Source organism: Pholcus phalangioides, unplaced genomic scaffold, assembly GCF_987345545.1.
Source record: "Pholcus phalangioides strain wild (caught in Gottingen) unplaced genomic scaffold, Ppha-v1.0 ptg000001l_1, whole genome shotgun sequence".
NCBI classification, from domain to species: Eukaryota; Metazoa; Arthropoda; class Arachnida; order Araneae; family Pholcidae; genus Pholcus; species Pholcus phalangioides.
Genome location: NW_028301594.1, coordinates 21,002,946 through 21,019,133, shown reverse-complemented (window position 1 = coordinate 21,019,133; position 16,188 = coordinate 21,002,946). Strand labels below are relative to the sequence as shown.

Here is a 16,188-nt window from a genome sequence, read left to right as displayed (position 1 = left end):
CAAAATTTTTTGCAAAAATTTTTTTTGACACAAAATAAAGTGTTCCAGACTCTGCCATAAAGCTGAGCTGGAAGAGATCTTGGTGACAGGATAACTCCAGTGGCAAAGTTCTGCTGCTCATTAAGTCCTGATTGATCTTGGTAATTACAGGTCTACTGTACTAGTGGAAATTTGTTGGAAGCTTGCACACCATTAAAAATAAGCAGGAGGAATTCATACTTTCAAATATTCATAGGAGGCTTTTGTGGCATGAGAAAAGTACAAGCAGCATTCATACTCCCACATATGTAAGGGACGACTAGCTTATCTCTCAAAATGAGTGGGATAGTTGCATACACTAAGAAATGCGCACCACCATAATTTTTTTAAACTGTTTATTATTTTTTGTTTGTGCTTGAATGGTTTGTCATGTACCTCTTGAGATACATACATACCATGGGCTGAGAGAAATCGTTTTAAATGATCAAAATAACATAAGTGAATGATGCCAAATCAACGTGACATGAGAAAAATTCCTCATACAAAAAACTTTGTTGTGCTCTATGCTCGATTTTACGAACCTCCAATCGAAGAACACACTATTTTTCATGAACTGTTTATCTGTCCTGCACAGAATGCCAGAGCTAATGTTAAAGTTCACTCTATTTTGCGAATGCTTATTTCTATCAACTCCCCATTTTACGAACTTCATTTTTCTTTTGCTATATATTTTTTTTCGGTTATTTTATTTTTCCAGCTACCTTTGAGTACCCAAAAGTTCTTTTGGACATTTTACAACAAACTCAAAGGTAGCTGGAAGAATAAAATAACCGAAAAAAAATATATAGTAAAAGAAAAATGAAGTTTGTAAAATGTCCAAAAGTAAACTTTTGGACATTCTACGTGCCTTCAGAAAAAATGTGGAAGATAGGGAAGGGGGAAGATAGATAGATACAACCCTGGGTACGTTCACCAACAACGTACACAGGGTTGTTTGGTTTAAACCTTGGCTTTAACCAAATGGTTTTTTTCAAAAATAAAATAAAAGTGGCCTAAATATAATTTTTTCCTTTAAAAATTTTATATTGGTTCATTACTAGCCAAAATTTTTCATTTTTACCACATTTTTATATTGTTGGGGTACATTCTGGCGGTATATCGTTAAATGGCATAAGATGGTATAAGTGATTTTTTCCAAAAAGTCTCATGAAAGTGGTCTGAATATTTAATTTTTTTCATATGAAGTATCTTAGTTATTTAAAGTTATATACAGAAGCCAAAATTTCTTATTCGTACCACATTTTCTCACATTTGGCTACTATCTTTTGCAAATTCATGAATAAGGATTGCATCACACATCTAAATGTAGTGGTGTGTTATCTCACAGGGTTTTTTTCCCTTCACAAAGCAGCAGCAACAGTAGTGACACCATAATGCTAGGGGCAGGTGGTCTTATAATCAAATAAAGACACCAGCTGTCCCTAAAGGACAAAGACTAGTGTACTAGTAGTTATATTACTTCAATTACTTCACAGACATTTTCATTCTCTTTCCCATAAGTAGCAGCACATCTCCTACTGTATATCTCCCAGTCTTAATATTCAATAGTTTTTTTTATACTTGCACTGTTAGGCCCCCCCCCCCCCCAGTTAATCAAGGTTCTACTAGTATATAGTAGTAACAGATTTATGAAAAATAATCAGCTATATATACAGGGTGATTATAAGTAAAGTTTTGATTCCAAAACTATACAATAAGTACTGGTCAGAATGACTTGAAAATTTGCTTGGATACTCCTGAAGCAATGGAAGTTTCTTTCGCAAAAAATAAAAAAAAGTGCAAGTAATGCAAAATGTGCAAGTAGATTATGCTGTGCTTGACCAGCAGTGTAATCTATTTTGTGCAACCACATCATTTCGGCACTTCCACAGCATCAGTGTGTGGATAGAACAACTTCTATCAAGATGCACATTGCAATACCAGCAAAGCAGCTGCTGCTGAAGATCCATTTTGACACTAACAGGATGAAACTTAACCCTTGCAATCTCTGGCTGTGGGGGGGGGGGGGGGTACCTCAAAATGTTATGAACAGTGGTCAGATTGCAAACTTTGGTGAATTGCAATCTCCAGCCCATCCCCTATATGTTAGAAGTTCCTCAGGAATATTAACGTGGGGCGTGTTTGGTTTAATAAAGGGGAGCTGCGAGTGCATCCGCATCATGACCATGGCATACTCTGATCTGTTGTTGAACAAGAATTTTTGTGCTCATCTCATAGCCCCAGAGCACGGTGGACAACATATTTAACATTTCTTGAGTAAGTTGTAGTTATTTGTTCAATTATTTTGTTTTTTTGCGATGTTTCCATGAATTATGAAATTGTGCAATACTATAATTAAGTTATCATTTTGCCAGGACTGGCTATCGTTTCTATTCTGCGAGAAAATTTTTTACGTGTTGGATGATGTCATTAATTTTACATTTTCAAGTATTTTTCCCCCTTTACCAAATAAAATTGAATTTGTTCAGGAATATTCATGTCAATTTTCAAGTCATTCTTATTTTTTTTACAGTGTTTTAAAATCAGAACCTTAGTTATAATCACCCTGCATATCGTAAATCATTGCTAATTAATCTGCATTATTTATGCTTCATTAAATACATTATATTCACCTAATTTTTATTATAGTTTTTGCAAAATAGCTTCCTAATTAAGCATACTGAAAGTAAATGGAGAAAACATTTTTATATTATATGATTAATAATGACATTAAAAGAAATTTTCAAACATGAAGTAACCCATTGAGAGTTAAGCAAAAAATAATTAAATTGCAAAAGTTGGTTTTTGTTAAAATGTAAGAAATATTTATTGATTAATTAATATGGGACTAGTGTTAATTACATTAACATTTTATTTTAATTAATTATTACAAATTTTAATGAATTTTCAGAAATTTCATTATTTTTAATGTTAATACTATTTTTTTACAAAAAAACCTGGTTTAAACCAAAAAAACTGTTTTTTTTACCAACCCTGACCATACAGGTGTTTTGTGAACACATGCCAGGAAGGAGGGTTCCATTGTTGGCAGGGCTGACCATTAATTGAAGATGCAATGACAACATAATTTAAGCTTTGTGCATCATTATTGGATAAACTGGTAATATCAGAAATAGTATGAATGCTATTGATAGGACATTTCTTCTAAGTCGAGAGCCGATCAAACTATATTTCAGCCAACTGCTGTTCATATAATTTTCTCTTCGCCATGTCAACGAAATGGAAAAGATTGTGCTTGACATTGGATGATGAAGAAAAAAAATATTTAGAAAGAAATTAAAATGTGCATACTCTTACAAGAACAGAAATTGCCAAAAAGCTGTGATGATGGTTGGCCAGTTTGAGTTTTTGTTGTGCCCCTGCTAACGACGTAATTGGAGCTCTGTCTGAGACTTCATTCTTTCCTCTCAACTGGCAAACTTCACATGCACATACAAAATTCCTTTGTATCCTTGATGATCCCCTCCCAATAAAATGAGTACCAGATTCTGTCATTTGTTCCTTAGCACTCTTATATGTCCCTCAAAAGAAGGGATATCCTTTTGTGGGAAGAACTCAAATTAATAAAGCCATTTATTCCAACCGGGGTACCGCGACAGTCTGGGTTGGTGTGAAACTATGCTTTGGAAAATCACTACATTTGGCCACGTTTTAAAAAAAAAAGCCGCTGTGGTGGTCGAGTGGTTATAGTGATGGACTCGCGATGTGAGGATCCGGGTTCGAATCCCACAGTGGTGGTCGGCTGAAGTTGGTTTTCTATGGTTCCCAACTTCAAGACGCAAATGCGAGCCGATCTCCCCGTTAAAAAGTCTCGCCACAGAGAGCAACAGTCCTACAACGATAAATCATTCAATCATAACACTTCACTCATAGTTAGAAAAACTTGTGGCAGATGGCAGCACTACGCATAACAAGCATTACAGAGAAACAAAAAAAAAACCTTCACGCCAGGTTTCACTACACGTACACACACATTCCCGCATGTACTGATTCGTTAGGGGTTCCGCGGGGGGGGGGGCGGGGGCGGGGTGCATGTGTGGTGTAGCAGTAGTAGGTAGGGCCTCCAAAAAATGGCTCGGGGATCCATGATGTTCTTGGGTCAGCCACCTCGTTGGGCAATTTGCCTGCCTGTTGTATTTGTATTTTATGGGTCCTTTGCAAAAAAATTTCAATTTTTTTTCTTTTCGTAAAACCAACCCCCATATTCTCTTTGTGGAAGAGCAAAAAGTTTGCTGTATCCTTTTTTATTCTTCACTGCTGACTCCCATTCGGCAACCAGTGGGCCGCTAATGTTTTAAGTTCTTCGAAATTCTTCTTGTGGAGTGATGGTGTGCTCTGTTTGTTTTTTCCTCTCATCCACTCCTTCATCTCTCCCACCCTGCTTTGCTTGCATTTCGTTGTTCATTATATCCTTCTTGTTCACAGCTGCAAACTTTTGGGCCTTCACTTCCCCTTTGAGTAAGCTGATACTTTGTGGATGCAATATGGCCTCCTCACTTATGTGGGGTGTAATAGCGCACAAGATAGCTCTGTGATGGACTACATTTGTTTTGTCTGTTATGGGAATGACCGGATTGGTGTCTCAAACCTGCCAAAATAGACATTTCGAATGCAGGTTTCAAATATGTCTTTGCTTTAGATTTCGTCTTGCGGCGAGAAACCAAATCTTCTCTTAAGACAGAAATTTGACAACCTGGATAAATCAATGTATTCACAATTTTTCCCTTAATGCTAACTTTCATTCCCTTCAATGCGATGATAGATTGGATATATCCTGAATCCTGCCTGATATTGTCACTAATGTTGATTCCTGCTACTGAAAACGCTTCTGGATCTTGTGATACACTTTCTGTTTCTATCTGGTTGACTCTAGTATCCAGATTACCTCTGTTCTCATATTATTTATCTCAACTCTGATCTTATTTTCAGGACAATTTCTTTTTACATGGAATCGTGGCGAATAAATGAAACAACCTTCCTCCTGAAGTGGCTTCCAATCAGAATATTTCTTTCCATGGTCACGCTCACAAAAATACCTATTCTGTTGGATATCATTATATCCTTTGTCAGAAAAATTTGTCTCATTTCCTGAATGTGAACTGCTGTTCATCGCACTCGTATAATTATCTACTTCTTTCGCGAGTTTGACTGCATTTAACCAACCGTCTGTTTCTTTCAAATGTATATAGGTTCTGATGTTTGGGGACAGGCTTTCTTTAATTTTATCAACAATGACCAATTGTTTCAGATTCTTAAACATGATAACTTCCCTTGACTTGAGGTATAAATCTAGAGCTGTTTCCACCCTGACCGCATATTTACTACACGTTTCCTCAGCTTTCTTTTTCACTGTATCTAGCTTCTTTTAATGTTCAATGGGAGTGATTTGAAATTCCTTTAAAATCATCTCTTTGATTCTGTTGTAATAATCTAACTAGGGTTCTGCCTGTATCATACTTATGCATCCAGCCTTCCCCTTCAAAGTAATAATTTTCCCATGGTATTCCTCCGAGATCTCATACAACTTAACATAGTTTCTGCTTGATGAAAGAAAAAAGGCCAATCCTCTATGTTTTCCGTCACCACTGGCATTACACCTTTCATTAAATTCAAATACCCAATAAAATCATTACTACTATGCGTTCCATGTCTTTCATTATGTTTTATTCTTTCTACCTCTAATTTGTGGTTTCTTGCTTCTTGCTCTGTTCTTTCATCGATAATACTATTTAGTATTTCTTTCACAAATTCTGGTTCATAATGAGGGCTTTTCATGATTAGCTCTTTCAAATCCACAACCATTGCATCTTTGGGAACTTCCACCCGTAACTCATCTGCTAAAATCAGCAGGTCCTCTTTTTGTCCCCTAGCAAAGATGACCATTTCTAAATTTTTTGAATCAGTATCGAATGAAATTACAGTATTACTGTTTATTATAGTAGTTTGGTTTCGCCTAACAAACAAAGAAAACATGAGCGCTCATCTCCTCAGTATAGGTGAAAGTCCTGATGCTCATATGTTTCTGCCGATGGTCAAGCTTTCATATAACTATTCCGATGCCTTGAGACACTGTTGACCACCCAATGTGTGATCAGCTATGCCAAGTGATCAGTCCTGATCCTTCTCTGCTGTCAACCGCTTAACAATGATTTATTCCTGCGATCACCTTTGCACAAAAAAAATAGACAGTTTCTATTTCTTTTCATTCAGTATAGTTCTACTGACAGCACTGCTGACACCACTATGTTGGGTTCATTCTCAATGACTGATTGGCCACAATCATAAGCACTTTCTCTGCCACTTTTATATATGTAACATACTTGATATGCACAATAAACATTATACTATTAACACGTCCTCCACGCTTACAGTGAGCCTTTGAAATTACCTCCCGAGTCCACAGAAGCCACTCTATAACTAACTGAAAACACACCAAGCTTCTTTCCTCTTCTCCGTTCAGGGCTTTTCTCCCCCCCCCCCCCCATGTTTTCTAATCGCATCATGGTCCTTCCCGATGGGGGAACCTTACAAAGTCTGTACAGGTTCTTAAAAGCGAGGATCGACTGTATATCTATCCTCATTACAAGCAAGGGACTATATTTTTCAAAAAGATGTCCAAGTACACAGATGGTCTGGAAGATTTTGCCCCGAGCTCCCCCCCCCTCCGCCTCAAACACACAAACTAGTAGAATAGTTATAGCAAGGATTCAACAAATCTGGAAAAAATCTAAGCGTTAACCAAATATTTTAGGAGCCAAGTGTATTTCTTTTGTCAGAGATAATAATGACACATGGAAAATTTTATGCACCAATACCAATTTTTCAGTCACCATGGCAACCTGGGATTCGTCAAGCCCTGGTAATACTAAATTAACAAAGCAAAAAACGCTAACCTTTGTCTTAATGGTATCAGGCTCTGCGTAACCAATTTGCTGTTTAATCTTCTTAAGGAAACTTGGTTCTTCGGGTTTTATGTAAGAGACATTGCTTCGCTTAGGCATCGTGACAGTCTTTTATATATGTCCTTGGCAAAAAATCTGCACAACAAACCCACATCCTTAGAATGTAAGAACACACTTGTATTACATTTTCATCACTGCCATAAAAAAAACTCAAGCAACAAATATTAAATAATCGATTTCATTTCTGTACGGTCAAGTAAGCATTATCATCCCAGGGAACCAAATGTAAACAAAATACAGTCGAACTACAGTTAACAAGCTTAATTCATTCGGCAGACGTGCTCGTTATCCGAATCACTTGCATTTTATTGAATCAAACTTCCCCATAGAAAATAACGGAAACTCAGTTAATTCGTTTGACAATTATTCATTCACATAAAGGTGACTAATAAAAATGACATTTAATCAATTATGCAATACAATAGTAATATAATAAATAATACCAGGGCTGGACAAATCCTAAGTGCCATTGCAACTAAGTAATTGGTATTGGCGCCTTATATTTTTTCTTTGTGTAGTTATTAAATTGCCAGCTGAGATCGGCACAAAATGTTTGGAATTTATAGCAGCATATCTGCCAACCATGGGCGGAGATACGGGGATTTTGTCAGAGTCAAACGTGGAGTCGACTGATCTAATGTAAATATGTATAGATGAATTGACATCATCATCATCGTGCCCCCCCCCCCACACTTCCAAGTCAATCTCCGCCTATGATGCCAACATATGAAAGAGGGTCACTATGCAATGAAAAAGTAAAAAAAAAATCATATTTTAGGTCTTTTTTTCCTCCGGGTAAATTTTTTTTTGATGCCTAGATCCTTTTTGCAATTTGTCCAGCCCTGAATAATACAATAAAAAATATTTATATATATAAAATTGATTTTCTGTGTGTGTGTGCATATATATGTTCTCTATATAAATCTACAATTTTAGATCGATCTGCACCAAATTTTGCATATATACCAAATAGGATCTGACTTGAACGATAAGCTACTTTAAAATTTGTCAGAGCAAATTCCCCAAATGGGCAAAAAACTGTCGGGCAACAATGGTTTTCGGGCCTCAACAATTACTTTCGGAACGTTTACTTTTGTTACCGTGGTTCCCTAGCAATGCGTTTTAGACGCATATATGCTTTTACAATGGTTTGTCACTTCTTTAACACTGCCAGTGCATGTATAATAGTTTACCACTTTGGTTTGCCCCTTTTTCAATCTTCCCAGTAATGAGAGCTTTTTGAATAGATGTCAGAATCATCATCAGCATCACTCTGAGGGACAGGCGAAGGATGATCTTATAAAAATCAGTGTTAAAATTGCCGATTTTACTGTAGAAATGTGGAAATTTAGTGGAGTTTCCCGCCACATCAATAAATTTAAAAACTGTATAGAATTCTTGGGTTTTGAAATATTGAGTTCACTTAGAGATACAAAGCCCAGAAAATTAAATATGAAGTAATTAGTCGGACCTACTTTTGAGTTGGATATTCATGCAATATAACATTGATTTCAACTTTTTATTTACATCTTCTCAAGCTCGAAAATGAAAATGTCTCTGCATTGTCTTTTAATATTCAACTGCATAAATTCATATAGTTCAGGTTGTTTTAAAATTAATTATGTGGCCCATTGTACATCGAAGGAATTCCACAGCAGCTTTCACTAAGCATTTTTGGAAGCAGAAATAGGCATATGGATAACTTGAAGTTCAAGGGGTGGGGGAGAAATCGAAATACCTAGCGCTCCTTAAAAAAGAAAAAACTATTCATTTTTATGTTTCTTTAATCTAGATTTGTTTTTTTCATGGGTCGCCATATTGGTTAAAGCGGACACAGTTTGTATGTCTCTCAAAGAAAGGGAGACATCACGTGATCCAAAAAGTCTCATTGAAGAAAACCAGGGCAGAGCCGGATATTATAGCTATTATATAATATAATAACAACATAAATACAGGGCCGCAACTACATATCTTGTCATTCGGGGCAAGCCAGCATTTTGGCGCCTTTTGTACCATAGAAGAAGCAGTTAAAGGGGGAATATTCGGGGCCCCCCTTCTGGTTCAGCACCCGGGGCAATAGACCTGCCTGCTCCCCTCTAGTTGCAGCCCTGCATAAATAAACAGGCAATACAATATACTACATAGAAATTAACTTACTCTAAATGATGATAGAGAGAAAGAGGAGAACTCTATTGTTTAGAATGATTTACAGACTCTGTTGTTTGTGAAGTTATTTTTTTTTTTGTGTCTGAAAAAGAACCTTATCCAATGACGCTTTTGCCTTCTTTTTGGATTTCTCGGAAATGGGAAATTGAATTGTTGCGTTGGACAGATTCATTGCTCGCTTTACTACAGCTTCATTTCAATTGGTTCTTTCCTACAAAATTTTGCACAGATTCCCACATTCTACAATTCTTTCAAATCTCATTTGAATCAAGGGACTCTTCCTCAGATGAGTACCTCTATATATATGTATAAGAGTATACAGGGTGATTATAAAAAAACTATCCCGACATATGGCCCCTAACTATCATACCATTCACAGAAACTGAATGAAATTTTGGCATAAGGTATTTTGATGTATGCGCTCAAGAATGATATGGAAAACAACAGTGTCACTCTAACAGTTACGGTTACAGTGAGAAAATTTCGAAAATATCAAATGGCAACACCAAGTTTTTTGTATTGGAATGCGATCTCCATTGTGAAAAACACTAAATAGTGTTCGAACAGCAACTGTAGCATGAAAATCACCAGCGGTAGATAGGCTAAAAGTGAGGTTAACCAATAAGGACAGAGAAGCAGCATAAAATAAAGCATTTTATTGTGTTTCACAAATTTTCCACCTGACCTTGTGGAGGACTAATCAGGCTGGGATCTCAGCCGAAGAAATGGTGTGACGAATGAAACGAACATTAATGCTCTGGTGCACGGCAAAGTCCTTTTTACTTTTTCCTTGCCTAGCTCCGGGGATTTTCGTGCTACAGGTGCCATTCCAACGCTATTTAGTGTTTTTCAGTATGGAGATCGCATTCCAATACAAAAAACTTGGTGTTGCCATTTGATATTTTCGAAATATTCTCACTGTAACCGTAACTGTTAGAGTGGCACTGTTGTTTTCCATATCATTCTTGAGCGCATACCTCAAAATACCTTATGCCAAAATTTCATTCAGTTTCTGTGAATGGTATGATAGTTAGGGGCCCATATGTCGGGATAGTTTTTTTTATAATCACCCCGTATATATCTCTCTCTATATATATATTTATATGGGTCATTCCCAAAAAAAGTGCATATTCCACATTTTTGAGATGAAAAATTCAAAGTTGAATTTTCGAAATAAAATTGATCTGAAATTATAGCCAATGATTTGAAATTTAATATTTCATAAATATTTTTCACTTTTGTTTTGCAATAATATTTTATTTTTTGGGTTTTATGACTGTAAAAGATAGATATTGTCCACTCTGTTACGAAAACAAATATCACTGTAAAAAAATAAATATTTTTATTTCTGCTGTTTTTACCATATAAAAATGAAATCAGCTTATTTCTTATACATGGGCTGAAAAAAAGTAGTTAAAAAAAATTTCGACTTTTTTTTTCTGTCGTTTTTCATGATTTTTTCGAAATAGCACATAGAAAAGTTTATTTTTTACATTTTTTCACACACACACAACTACTTAAAATTAATTTTTTTTATTTCTGCCAGACAATGGATTTATAACTTATAATTTAACATCTTAGTTTGAAGTGCTTTTTAATTTTTTTCCCTGTGAACTGCAAAAATGCTTCCCGTAACAGAGTGGACAGAAATGTTTAACTTGAGTAAGCAATCACAATTATTCTAAATACACTTTTATTTGTTCAACAATTATACATACAATATGAAAGGTATCCCAGTCACTCCTCTATGACATCTGAAAAACATCCACGCTATGAGGAAATTGAAAAAACACATGCCCTCCCCCCTCGGGGTTTGAATTTTGGCTCTGGCAAAATTTTTTAAATCAGGTCAAAGTGAATGTAAGAGATATGTCTCAGCTTTGTCATCAACTCTGAACAGCTTCCTAGCATCATTCATAGTTTTGAGGCACATAACTGTGACCTCCACCATCATCTTCGATGTCATTTTGGGCTACAACAACATATCCGTATGTAGATTTATATACATCGCCAGAATCAAATTTCATGAGCATATGAACACCTGCTTTAATTAGACCAGTTGACATTTATTCATTGCTATTTCCTTTGGAGTCAATAGCATAGTTTTCACTATTTTCTTGAATGTCATTTTCCAGAGATTCAAACTCTGAAATCGGCTGTGGAACTTCCAGTTTTATACTTCTTTGGCAAGAGTAAGTTTTCTTTTCGTAGCATTCACAGAGATTAACATTTCTTTCACAAAAGCAAGAAACATCTCTGTATTGCAGCAATCCATTGCCAGTTGCTGCTATTTGGTGGACTGCCATAGTGCCTTTCAGCACAGGTATATCATTTTTGGGATAATTTCTTTTATACCTTTTATTTCTTCATTTTTGATTTCATACAATTTTACATTGGTGGCATCTTTGAGAATTGTGAAAAACTGAGTAGCATCTGATATGTCATTTTCACATGCTATCAACTGTCCTTTTCAATATATCACTAACTAACAATGATTTCTTGACCCACCAAAATCATAACTTTGCACTTCTTCAGATAATTTGCAATTATAATTTTCACTGAAATACACATGAAGAACAGCTTCATGTTTTTGTATGTTCTAATGCACATTTGGTAAGCTCCAAGTGTTGGATGTTAAAAATGTGTTTCTTGAACAATTTCATTTCTGGCTTTTTTCTCAGCCAGAGATATCAAGGAAACAGTTATTTTTCCGGATATTATGCTGAGGTAAGCTCGGAAAGAAAAGTCATCACGTCTCCGCCGGGACTCGAACCCAGGCCCTCTTGCATGCTTGCCCGGTATGCAAGAGGGCCTGGGTTCGAGTCCCGGCGGAGACGTGATGACTTTTCTTTCCGAGCTTACCTCAGCATAATATCCGGAAAAATAACTGTTTCCTTAATTTCATTTCTTTTTGGAAAACATTAAGTCTGTTAGGTTCTACAATCTCTGCTCTTTTGTTGTTTTTGTAATGTCTATCATTTTACCATTCTTTTCCATTTTTTCTTGTTTGCGATGCCATTCTTCACACTGTACAGTGCTATGCGTTTAGAAATTTCATTCACAGATACCATCTTTTCATGACAAAATTCAAACATTTGCTATACATACAGGATTTAGACTCTCTGCTACACGTGATATCAACTATGGTTTCAGGAGATGTTTGGATTAATCTCAGTTTATATAGTGCAATCAATTTATATTTCAAATTACTGTACTGCCACCACACATAAGCATGTGTGTGTTTCCCTATTTCCAACTTTCTTTTACTTCAAAATTTTTTGTTGAAATTGAATAGTAATTTGATGTTAGTATAAATCTCGCATTTATGTCTCTCACATTAGTGATCGAGTATATCCAGTGAGACGTGAGACTTGGGGATAGAGCCAGAAAACAATAGTATAGGGAAATAATTGTTCTGTCCCTTAAAATACAGAATGTTTTGTCATATAACGACCTTTATTCATACTAAAATGCCTCTTATGCCACATCTCCCTGGATCTATGCCTGGCAGTGATTTTGATGATCTGTACTATTTAATTTTCGTATTTAACTGAAAAAATATGATGGGGAGAATGTAATAAAGGGTTTAAATTGAATAGATAACTTATTAAATTTAACTTAAAACTTCAAAACCTCTTAACTAAGAAAACTTTACTTTAAATCATAGTTTCCATTCTGTTGCGTTGGTTGAGTTTTTGGAAGGAGGTTTCAAAGTTCAAGGTTTTTGAGTGGACAAATTAGCCTAAATTATTTTTTTTCCATTATAAATTTAAATTATTTGTGAAAAATTTTATTATATTTTGAAGCATATCTCCATGTGCTATCACTATAGATGAAATTTTTTTTTAATTATTTATGATAATGACGTGACAGAGTGGACATCTGACAAAGAAAAATCTGGTACTAAAGATATAAAATGAATATTAAGTCATTTTGCAAAAGTCAAATCCAAAATTGTTGATCACACATTTAAAGTAAACCTTTCAATGAGCTCAAAAGTGTTCAAAAAATAAATTTCCCAAATGACTGTAACAGAGTGGACATTTTAAAATGGGAAAAACTTCGGGACATGAACAAAAAAACAGTTTTTCATAAGAAAAAAAAATTTTTTTCAAAATTTTATTGTTAGTTTTATTCATCTATGGCACATATGTAAAATGTGATTCCAGGTTTTCTGAAAAAAATTCCAGGTTTGCACCACGTCTCTTTGTTTAACACTTTTTTGAAGCTGGGACAGCCAGATTTTGATGTTTTGCTACAAACAGTGATTTAAAAAAAAATTAGATGCCATCTGAAACAAATTAAGAAACACTGCATGACAGAGTATCAAATGAAGAACTAGAAAAAAATTAAAATTACCACCAGAGTGCTCTGAAATTTTATAAAAAAAATTAGAAATCCTCGGAAACTGTTTGTACACTTTTTTTGGGAATGACCCATATATCTCTTCGTGAAAAAGAGATCCATCAGTTCATCAACTCCTAGCCATGTTCTACCAGTAGTTCTTGAATGTTATCCTCATGCACCTCCAGTTCCATGGTCTTCTCCAAGGAACACAATCTCTTCAACAAATGTTGGCTCCTCAAAACTACGTTCAATAATGCAATCAGTCCACTGTTTCCTCCAAGTAGAATTAAAAAGAAAAACTTAAAGCACATATACGCATGGTGTTACAATGCTACATATGTTTTTGTATCATAAACAGTCACTTTCGCACGTGTGTTAATTTTTCGAGTGAGGCATGCTGACCAGGCAGACTGTTGGAGAAAATAGTGTGTGGACGAAAGCGAAAAACTGTCAGCTCAGCTGCGATAACATGAAAATAAATAAACGAAGCAAAAATGTTTTCCTCATAATGCTCAAGTTAACTGAGCACACAACAAATGACTCAAGTTAACCTCTTTATGGTCACAAGCGTAATATTACATCTAAACTCCAGTGGAATAAATTCAAACAAGTTCTCTGTACTTGCTTTCCTCTCTCTTCACCATCGGGAAGCATTATAGCAACCCTATTGCCCACGGAAGATTTTTTTCCACACATGTAATGCATTTTTATAGGATATACATGTAAGAGCAAAAGAGAACACGTAGGGTGAGGGTGAAACGAGGACTCTTAAAAAACACTCTTATCTATTATACTTTTTCCTTTTATAGTTTTTCTTTCCCCCGTTTGTTTTTCTAACGTGCGGTTAGGATAGGACAAAGTTATCATATTTATTGCAGATTCGTTAAATACAGATAATCTAAATTTCTTGCCAAATGCTTGTACGTGAAGTGGTTAAATGAATTATCTCTTCTTAACCGAGTCAAAATTTTTGCTTGTTAAACAAATCACGCGTTAATCAAAGTTCCACTGTATGTACAAAGACTAACAAAAAAATTTTTGATTACTTTTTTTTGAGGTGGGAGGCTCCGTATACTTTGCCCAAGGACTCGTTATGCCAACATCGTTCCATGTAAAGAGCCTCAAAGCAGAATGTTTTTCATTGTTCTGCAACGCGCCTTCATTTGACTGGGAACGTTCTGTGGTAGAAAGTTTTATAATGTTTCCCACACCTTTCTAAAAATAAAAATTTTTTGGATTGCTCTGCAGCAGCACTGATTGATTGCTTTCAAACTTCCAGGAGCGAATGAGAGTTGATCTCCCTTATAAAAAGTCTTGCCACAGAGAGCAACACGTCTACAACATTAATTATTCAACCCTCGCATTTCACACACTTAGAAAAACTGATGGCAGCACTACACATAACAAGCATTACACTGTAATAAACTTCACACGTTAGATTCACAATATGTACACGTAGGCCTACATTCCAACATGTACCAATTCGTTAGAAATTCTGCAGAGGAATGTGGATGAGGTGCATGCATGGTTTAGTGGTAGATTGTTCTGCGACATGCGTCACAGATTTTGGCATATGCTGCTTTAAGGGTACAGGGCTATCTTAAGAGCATCTTTGTTCACCCACCCCCGGGCAAAGTAATTTTTCTAAGGCCCCATACCTGGCTAGCAATTCACATGCTTAGCTTCGAAAATTTTAACCAGGTCTAATTTTCATTAGATCCTTCATTACTTGAGGCCCGGATGGGCTCTATGCGTTGACAACACTTCTCAAGCCATCTCTTCTACTAAACTACGGAAATTTAAACTGAAAATAAATGTGTTTTACACAGGATAAGTTTGGAGCAGCTCCTCCTCCCCCTCCCGAGATACTATGTTTTTTGAAAGTGCACAAATTTATAGGCTTTGACAACCAACTAAGTAGAGGGGATCCCTAAACACCACATCGCCCAGGAACCATTGTCATTGAAATAGGTAGGCCTCAAGTGAAATAAGTTCCTCCAGTACCACGATTTTTGAAATTGCACAAATTAGTAGGTCTTTTACAACCTGCTAAGTAGGATCTTCCTTAAACATCACATGGCATGAGGACTATTGCTGTTGAGACAGCACGGATTTCAAGTTTACAATTGATTGATAATAGACGCGCTTTAAATCCGGAATCAACAATATATAAATAATATCCTAATAATAACAATTTATTATATAATAATGATAATTATTTAGATTCCTAAACTCAAATTATCACCGAGTAATTCTTTGAGATTCGCCAAATCTTTTGCTTGGCTATCTTCACCAAAGCTGCATTAAGAGTCTCTTTTAGAGTCTGAAGATCTTTCAAGCGGCTTTGATCTTCACTTTCTGTTGTTTACAAACATAAATACCAGAAAAAGCAGGGATACATTCGATTGGCTAACTTTATGTGACGTTCTGGTATGGGCGTGGTATACATTTGATGCCAACTTAGAAAAACTAAAAAAGGTCAGTGTGCAGGAAAATGAAAGATGGGTTTAAAGGTTAAGAAGTTTTTATAAAATGACCAGATTTCGAACAAAACAAACCGGGGCATAACACAATTTCTTGTCTAATATCGCGAATTTTTTGAATGATATAACTAAATTCCCAAAATACATTGTTTAACGATAATCAGTATGACTGACCATAGGGTTTTTCTCTT

The 16,188-nt window shown here is 35.7% G+C and overlaps 1 protein-coding gene across 5 annotated transcripts in view; it reads right to left on the bottom strand.

Moving 5' to 3' along the window:
* LOC149090048 (uncharacterized protein KIAA1143 homolog) overlaps nt 1-15,916 on the bottom strand; it is a 35,242-nt gene extending 19,326 nt beyond the window's left edge. For 2 of the 5 annotated variants that reach the window (XM_089232020.1, XM_089232023.1), the window contains exons 1-3: nt 15,870-15,916; nt 15,760-15,807; nt 6,933-7,076 (exon numbers count right to left, since the gene is read on the bottom strand). In XM_089232020.1, the coding sequence (XP_089088146.1) occupies nt 6,933-7,040 (108 nt within the window). In that variant the 5' untranslated portion in view covers nt 7,041-7,076; nt 15,760-15,807; nt 15,870-15,916. Of the gene's footprint in view, nt 1-6,932; nt 7,097-15,759 lie in introns of all 5 variants that reach the window. The other 3 variants (XM_089232022.1, XM_089232026.1, XM_089232021.1) reach the window with 2 other exon arrangements.
* Between the last annotated feature and the right edge of the window lie 272 nt (nt 15,917-16,188).